The following is a 9,032-nucleotide window of genomic DNA, read 5'->3' as shown; positions in this document are numbered from 1 at the left end:
ATTTTAACAAAACTTGAAGGAAGGGTTAGGGGTCAGGATAGAACGACAGGAATCAGTTTTAAGAACAACTCAACAAAGATCAGGGCTTTAGGGAAAGGGTCAGAAGTTCCATCCCTGTAATATATGTGTGTGTGTGTGTGTGTGTGTGTGTGTGTGTGTGTGTGTGTGTGTACAGAGAGAGAGAGAGGGATGGCAGGGGTGGTGGGGGGGAGGGGTGCGTGGGTTGGCAGGTTGAAGACTGTAGGGGAGATGAAGTGTAAGGGAGGATGAGGAGGGGGTGATGAGGGTGGGCGGGGTCAGGGAGCTGGTGGGAGGGGTGGGGGTGGGGTAGTTGAGATGAGGGGAGGGGTTTACGTGGTCGTAGCTACAATTAGTCACTCAGTAGGCAAGGTTACTCTCACCTCAAAACCTTCACTCTCTCTCTCTCTCACTCAAATCGTCAGTTTTTTGTGTTAGTGGAAGCACTGTATCTGTCTGTCTATCTATCTATCTATCCATCTATGTATAATCTATCTATAATCTATATCTTCCTATCTATCTATATCTATAATCTGTCTATCTATGTAATGTCTGTCTGTCTATCTATCTATATAATCCATCTATCTGTCTATAACTATCTGTCCATCTTTATAATCTATCTATCTATATATAATTTATCTCTCATCAATCTATCTATAATCTGTAACTATCTATCTATCTATCTATCTGTTTGTCTATCTATCTATCTATATCTATTCAGTAAAATGGATAATATTGTTTTGCCGACAGGATGAACATATCGCACCACTTAGTTACTTCATTTTGTGGTAGTGTGGTGTGGTAGGAATATGTGGTAGTGTGGTAGTTAGGTCAGCCACTGTGGTAGGAATAAAATATCGTAGTGTGGTAGTTAGGTCAGTCACTGTGGTAGGAATAAAGTGTGGTAGTTGGATTAGCCACTGTGGTAGGAATATAATGTGGTAGTTGGATTAGCCACTGTGGTAGGAATAAAATGTGGTAGTGTGGTAGTTGGATCAGCCACTGTGGTAGGAATATAATATGGTTGTGTGGTTGTTGGATCAGCCACTGTGGTAGGAATATAATGTGGTAGTGTGGTAGTTACGTCAGCCACTGTGGTAGGAATATAATGTGGTAGTGTGGTGTGGTAGCATTGTGGTAGGAGTAAAATGTGGTAATCAGTGTGGTAGGGGTAATACTGTGGTAGTGTGGTAGATCAGCCACTGTGGTAGGGGTAATACTGTGGTGATGTGGTGTGGTAGGAATAAAGTGTTGTAATGTGGTGTGATTGGACTGTGGTTGGAATAAAATGTGGTTTGTGGTAGTCACTGTGGTAGGGGTAATACTTGGCGGTGTAGTGTGGTAGGAATGTGGTAGGAGTGAAATGTAGTGTGGTAGTTACTGTGGTAGGAGTGAAGTGTGGGAGGAGTAATATGTGGTAGTGTGGTAGGACTGTGGTAGAAGTAGTGATAGTGTGGTAGGACTGTGGTAGGAGTAATACTGTGGTAGTGTGGTGTGGTAGAAGGAAAGTGTGGTAGTTAGTTCAGTCACTGTGGTAGTGTGGTGTGGTAGGACTGTGGTAGAAATAAAGTGTGGTAGTGTGGTGTGGTAGGACTGTGGTAGAAATAAAGTGTGGTAGTGTGGTGTGGTAGGACTGTGGTAGAAATAAAGTGTGGTTGTGTGGTGTGGCAGGACTGTGGTAGAAGTAAGGTGTGGTAGTGTGGTAGGACTGTGGTAGAAATAAAGTGTGGTAGGACCGTGGTAGAAACAAAGTGTGGTAGGACTGTGGTAGAAGTAAAGTGTGGTAGGACTGTGGTAGAAATAAGGTGTAGTAGTGTGGCAGGACTGTGGTAGAAATAGTGTGGTAGTGTGGCAGGACTGTGGTAGAAATAAAGTGTGGTAGTGTGGTAGGACTGTGGTAGAAATAAAGTGTGGTAGTGTGGTAGAACTGTGGTAGAAATAAAGTGTGGTTGTGTGGTAGGACTGTGGTAGAGTTATGTAAGCACTTGACTTTTACTGGAAAATGCGACAAACATAAGAGAGCTGTTTGTGTGTGTGTGTGTGGGTGTGTGTGTGGGTGTGGTGAATACTTTTAGCCGCAGTGGTTGTGTAAGGAGAGAGAGAGAGAGGGGGGGGAGGGGGTAGTGTGGTAGAGACTGGAGTATGAACTGTGGTAGTGTGGCAATTCCGTCAGCACAGAGATACCACAAGAGGGGGGTGGGTGATTTTCGTGAAGGGGGAGGGGGGTTGTGGGTTTGTTACTGAGTAGGGGAGATAACGCGTGTGTCAGGACGTGAGGATGTCTATCTGTCTATCTGTCTATCTATCTATCGTTTTGTCGGGGCGTTGGGATATCTGTCTATCTAATGGTCGATAGATAGAGAGAGAGATAGACATGACAAGTGTAATAATTATAGTTTTAGTCTTACAGGTAGATAGATAGAAACGAAGATAGATAAATAGATAGAGATGAAGAAAGATAGACAGATAGATAGATAAATAGATAGATAGATACATACAGACAGCCTAAAATAAATAATCACAGTTTATAATTATAGAAAACGAAGTGAACGAATATTTCCAGTTTATCAGAAAAAAAAAAAAAATTATTCGTGTTAATAATAAAAAAATAAACCGCATAAATACAAGGACTAAGGGCAAAGAGACACCATTAATTTAAGCAAGAGACGGAAAATATATGTTAAAATCGGAACCAGAATCGAAGGCAGCCTAAAATAAATGCTCTCCGTCTATCTAATTGCCAGACGCCTTCATCCCCCTTTTGATACGGGGTGGCCACAAACAAATCGCCTCCACGTCACCCTGTCCCCTCGCCATTTCAGTGCCCTTCCAGTTATAGAAAATGAGAACAGGACGAAAATAATAGAAAATCAGGATAGAAGGGAATATGACAAAGAATTATCGAAAAAATATAATAATAATAAATGATTAATGAGTGAAAATTATTGAAAAAAAAAAGTGCAAGACGAAAATAAAAAAAAAATCATTGAGAATGGAAAATGAGACTGACCGAAAATCAAAAAAATAATATAATCAAAGTATAATGGAAAAGATAATTGAAATATAATAGAAGGTGTTAAAAATAGAAGACGATAATTTTAGAAACCCAAAATAATAAAAAAAAACAAAATAATAGAAAATAAAAAAATAATAGAAAAAAAATAATAGAAAACCAAAATTAATAGAAAACCAAAAAAATAATAGAAAACCAAAATTAATAGAAAACCAAAAAAATAATAGAAAACCAAAAATATAAACCACAAAATAATAAGAAAAAAATATAAAAAAATGAGAACCAAAAATAGAAAATAAATAATAGAAAACCAAAAAATAACAAAACCAAAAAATAAAAAAACATAAATAATAGAAAACCAAAAAATAATAGAAAAAAAATAATAAACCCAAAATTAGAAACCAAAAAAAAAATAGAAAAAATAATAATAGAAACCCAAAATTAGAAACCAAAAAAAAAAAAAAATAAAAATACTGTAGAAAACCAAAAAAATAATAGAAAACAAAAAAACTAGAAAACCAAAAAATAATAGAAAACCAGAAAAAAAAAAAATAATAGAAACCCAGAAAATAAAAACCACCAAAAATATTAGAAAACCAAAAAAAAATAATAGAAAACCAAAAATATTAGAAAATAAAAAAATAGAGAAAATAATAGAAAACCAAAAAAATAATAGAAAATAAAAAAAAAATAAAACCAAAAAATAATAGAAAACCCAAAAACAGAAAACTCAAAAAATAAAAAAAATAAAATTGAACCCAAATATTATAGAAACCAAAATAACAAAAAACCAGAATCCTCGAAAACCAACTAATAAAATAAATTAAACATCCAGACAAATTTTGAAACTAGTACCAAAAAAAAGATAAGAAAAAAAAAGAAAAGTGGAATAAATTAAAAAAAAAAGTGAGCATCGTAAAAAAATATATATGAAAAAATCGGAAAGAATTTTTTTTTGTCAGTGAAGAAAACGTGAAAATATAGAAAACGGTGAACAGAAAACGTATTGCGCTGTGGTGCTGTGAAGAACTGTGGTAGGAAATTAGCCACTGTGGTAGAGAGAGGAGGCCTGTGGTAGGAATTAGCCTCTGTGGTAGAAAGAGGAGGCCTGTGGTAGGAATTAGCCTCTGTGGTAGAGAGAGAGAAGGCCTGTGGTAGAAATTAGCCACTGTGGTAGAGAGCGAAGGCCTGTGGTAGGAAATTAGCTACTGTGGTAGAGAGAGAAGGCCTGTGGTAGAAATTAGCCACTGTGGTAGAGAGAGAAGGCCTGTGGTTGGAAATTAGCTACTGTGGTAGAGAGAGGAGGCCTGTGGTAGGAAATTAGCCACTGTGGTAGAGAGAGAAGGCCTGTGGTAGGAAATTAGCTACTGTGGTAGAGAGAGAAGGCCTGTGGTAGAAATTAGCCACTGTGGTAGAGAGAGAGAAGGCCTATGGTAGGAAATTAGCCACTGTGGTAGAGAGAGAGAAGGCCTGTGGTCGAAACTAGCCACTGTGGTAGAGAGAGAGAAGGCCAGTGGTAGGAAATTAGCCACTGTGGTTGAGAGAAAGCAGGGCTGTGGTAGTGTGGTGCTGACTGGTACCGAGCTGATGTGGTAGATGTTAGCCACTGTGGTAGAGGAAAAAAAAATATCAAGAAAAGTACATTGTGGTGGCGAAAAAACTAAGTGTGGTACTGGGAGAAGAATTGCGGTGCTGGCAGATGTGGTAGAGATTAGCCACAGTGGTGCTGAAGAGAACTGTGGTAGAGGCGGTGTGGTGGAAGAAGAGGTGTGGTATATAGAAATACTAGAATTATATCACTGTGGTAGAGAAGGATAATTGTGGTAAAAACTGTGGTAGAGACTGGTAGAAATTAGCCACTGTGGTACTAAAGGAAACTGTGGTAGGAATTATAAACTGTGGTAGTGAACGATTGCGTGGTAGAAATTAACTACAGTGGTATTAAAGAGGACTGTGGTAGAGGCAGTGTGGTGGTGAGAGGAGTAATTGTGGTAGAAATCGTCGACTGTGGTAGGTGTGGTGGAGGAACTGTGGTGGTGGTTGTGGTAGAGGAGCTGTGGTGGTGGTTGTGGCAGAGCTGTGGTTGTAGTTGTGGCAGAGCTGTGGTTGTAGTTGTGGCAGAGCTGTGGTTGTAGTTGTGGCAGAGCTGTGGTGGGAGTTGTGGTAGAGCTGTGGTGGTAGTTGTGGCAGAACTGTGGTGGTAGTTGTGGCAGAGCTGTGGCAGAGCTGTGGTGGTAGCTGTGGCAGAGGAGCTGTGGTGGTGGTTGTGGTAGAGGAGCTGTGGTGGTGGCTGTAGAGGAGCTGTGGTGGTGGTTGTGGTAGAGGACCTGTGGTGGCTGTGGTAGAGGAGCTGTGGTACTGTGATAGAGGAAGACATTGTGGTCGAAATTAACCACTGTGGTACTGAAGAAAAGCTGTGGTGGTAGTTGTGGTAGAGGAGCTGTGGTGGTAGTTGTGGTAGAGGAGCTGTGGTGGTGGTTTCTGTGGTAGAGGAGCTGTGGTGGTGGTGGTGGTGGCGGCGTGTGATGCAGTACCGCCGCCGCACCACCAGCCCGTCACCGCAGGATGCATTGTGACGTGGAGGTGACGCGGGGGCGGGATGAGCCGGGATGGGCGGGGCGGGTGGCGGGTGTGGGCGTGGTGGGGCGGGGGAGGTGGGCGGCGGTACAGCCTACGTGACGCACAGTCGCAAGAGGACGTGTGTTTGTACCGCAGGGGCCCGCAGCCGCAGGTACAGGGCCGCACCTACACCTCGCACGACCCCCTCTTACACCCACGCCCGCCCACACCGCCCACCCCGCCCGCCACCCGCAGATGCTACAGCCAAGACGGACTTACGCCCACACCCACGCCCATCAGCCTACAAGACCTCAGGCAGGAACCCCTCACGCCCACGCCCACGAGTCTGCAGGACCTTAGCCATGATACCGTCACGCCCACGCCCACGCCCGCGCCCACGCCCATCAGCCTGCAGGACTTGAGACACCTAGGGAGTAACATCAGCCTAAAAAACATCAGGGTGTGGAACCTGAGCGACCCCACAGACCTCCACGACCTCACACACCTGGCGGACCGAAGAGACCCAGGCAGGACCACCAAGGGCCGCAAGGACTCTCTGGACCTAAAGGACCAGTGGGCGTCTGCTGAGGAGGACCGGAAGGAGCTTTTGGAGTTGACGGACCGGTGGGCTTCCAGTAACCTCACTGGACCAACTGACCACACACTCCTGGTGGACCAAAAGGAGTCTTCAGTGGACCAGGGGGACTTTGAGGACCAGAAAGACCAAAGGGATCCTACGCACCTCAAGGACCAGGAGGACATTCTGGACCCAGCAGACCAGAAGGACCCAATAATTCCCAAGGACCTCAATGGACCTGTGCACAAGGACCTTGAGAACTCGGACCAGAAGAAGGAAGAAGACCGAAAGGGCAAGAAGGACCAGAAGGAAGTAAGACACCTGAAGGAAGACCAAAAAGACCAGGAGGAGGATTTCAAGAAGGCCTCAGAAACCAAGCTCGTAAGAAATGGGAAGGCCGTAAGTGTAGTGACGAATCTTAAGAACCTGAAGAACCAGAAGAAGGCGCTGAAGGGCGTGAGAGGCGAGAACGGCGGCCTCGTCCACGCGCCCTTAGCCGTGTGCGAGGACAACGGAGACCTTGACGTGGAGGACAAGGGCGAGGACGACAAGGTAGGGGCGGTACAGAGCCTGGTGGAGAGACTAAGGGCGTGTGGAGCCAGCAGGGGGACTTGGCAGGGGCGTAGAGTTAACAGGGGAGGGGAGCTGGAGTGGGGGAGAGGGAGGGAGTTGGAGTGGGGAGTTGGGGACCACTGCTGGACCTCCAAAGACCTCAGGCACCTCCTCCTGACCAAGGCGCAGCTGGAGTTAGGGGGGCCATGTCTCCCCTGCTGGCCCCAACCACAGCCGCCCCTCGAGATATACCAGCTGCAGCCGCGCCCACGACCCCCACCCTCCCCGCCCGCACCCATCACACCGCCGCCCACACTCCCGCCCTCACCCGTGCACATGGCCTCCCGCCCCGGCCCCCGTCCACCTCCGCGGGGCAGGCAGTGGCGGGGGCCTGGGCGGGGGTCGGTACAGCTGGAACACATGGTGCGGAGAGACCTATCGCCGCCCCCACCTCGCCCCCGCCTGTGGAGTTTACCCGCCATCATCGTAACCACCACCGATGACCTCACCCCCTCACCCCCCGGCCACCCCCACAGCGCCTCCATGAACTACCTCACCGTGCCCCGCTCACCCTCACCCCGCCAGCCCCTTCCCGCCGCCCAGGACGCCCCGCAGCCGCAGCACACTCAGGCGGGGGACTCATCCAGCGAGGACCAGGACTCAGACGCGCGGCTGGACTCGATCTTGGAGCTGTGGCAGGACTCGTGGAGGGACGCAAAGGCCAGACCGTACCCCACTGGCTCCCCCCCTCCAGACCAAAGACCACAGTCCTCCACAGAGTATCTTCAGTATGAGGAGTCCTTTGTAAGTTATTGACCTACGTACACACACACACACACACACACACACACACACACACACACACACACACACTAATACTGTATGCGTGTACACCTACCTTCTCATAAGGAAACTTCCACATACACTTGTAATTAAACACACACACACACACACACACACACACACACACACACACACACCAATTTTGTAGATAGGAAAAAGGGTCAGATAATGATGACAATGACGATAATAATAATGATAGTAATAATGATGATGATGTACCTAAAACTCTCTCTATATATATCTGTCCTTCCAAACACCATTACTGAGTTTTTCCACCGTATTAAAACTTACCCATAGAACCCCACACATTCTGAAAATTCCATCACTACTCAAAAATAAAAAAAAAACAAAAAAGAGAAAGAAGAGCAGTGCACTTAAATAATTTCCTACCTTTCAGCCTTCATCCTTAAATTTCAGGTCTTCAGATATTCCTAAGTACTTAAAATCTTGTCCTAAAGTTCCCATCATTGCCCCTAAAATCCAGTACCCTTTTAAAGACTTCACCTAAATCCACTTAACCCTTCCACTTCCCTCTCTCTCTCTCCCTTCCACGCAGCCAAAGGTAATATTAACATCTCTCTGTCTGTCTGTCTGCTGCCTTGATATCTTTGTCTGTCTGCCTCTTAATGTCTGCCTGTCTGTCTCGCTGTCTGCTGCGTTAATATATCTGTCTGCTGTCGTCATATCTCTCTCTCTCTCTGTCTGCTGCCTTGATATTTTTGTCTGTCTGCCTCTTTCTGTCTGTCTGTTTGTCTCGCTGTCTGCTGTGTTAATATCTGTCTGTCTGTCTGTCTGCTTTGTTCATATCTCTTTCTGTCTGTCTGCTGCCTTGATATCTTTGTCTGTCTGTCTCTTTCTGTCTGTCTGTCTATCTGTCTGTCTCTGTCTCTGTAGCGTTAGTATCTTTCTATCTATCTGGTACTGTGTGTCTGTCTGTCTCTTTGTTGCTTTAATACCTTACTGTCTGTCTGTCTGTCTGTCACGCCAAGATCTTTCTATCTAGGCTATCTACTTCTATGTCTGTCTGTCTCTTTGTCTGTTGCGTTAATATCTGTCTATCTGTCTGTCTGCCTCGTCTGTCTGCTGTGTTTGTTTGTGTTTTTTTAATGTTTTTGTCAAATTGTGTCTATCAGTTGATTTCTCCCCTGTCTGTTTGGATCTGTCTGTTTGCTTGTGTGTTTGTGCCAGTCTCTCATCTGTCTATCTGTCTGTCTATCTATCTATCTATCTATCTCCATCCTTGTTTTTATATCTATCTGTCAACTTGTTTGTCTACTTGCTTCTGTCTGTCAGTCTGTTTCTGTCTAAATCTAACCTTGTCTGTCTGCCTGTCTGTCTGCCCGTCTGTCTGCCTGTCTGTCTTGAACTATTTAACATTTGTGTATATGGTCCAGTCTCTCTCTCTCTCTCTCTCTCTCTCTCTCTCTCTCAAGCACGTACGGTAATTAAAAAAAAAAACAGTTCTTTAAC

General features: G+C 45.0%; 1 protein-coding gene across 1 annotated transcript in view; it reads left to right on the top strand.

Annotated features, from left to right (window-relative positions):
- The first annotated feature begins 5,630 nt into the window (after window positions 1–5,630).
- LOC145392635 (chloride channel protein 2-like) overlaps window positions 5,631–9,032 on the top strand; it is a 55,458-nt gene continuing 52,056 nt past the window's right edge. Inside the window, exon 1 of the mRNA XM_080266960.1 lies at window positions 5,631–7,523. Within this exon, the coding sequence (XP_080123086.1) occupies window positions 5,631–7,523 (1,893 nt within the window). The remainder of the gene's footprint in view (window positions 7,524–9,032) is intronic.

The sequence above is a fragment of the Coenobita brevimanus genome, chromosome 23, assembly GCF_032717465.1.
Source record: "Coenobita brevimanus isolate Jiangsu-jjx chromosome 23, ASM3271746v2, whole genome shotgun sequence".
Classification (NCBI taxonomy): Eukaryota; Metazoa; Arthropoda; class Malacostraca; order Decapoda; family Coenobitidae; genus Coenobita; species Coenobita brevimanus.
Note: the sequence above shows the minus strand (reverse complement) of the source record. Positions and strands in the feature narration are given on the sequence as shown.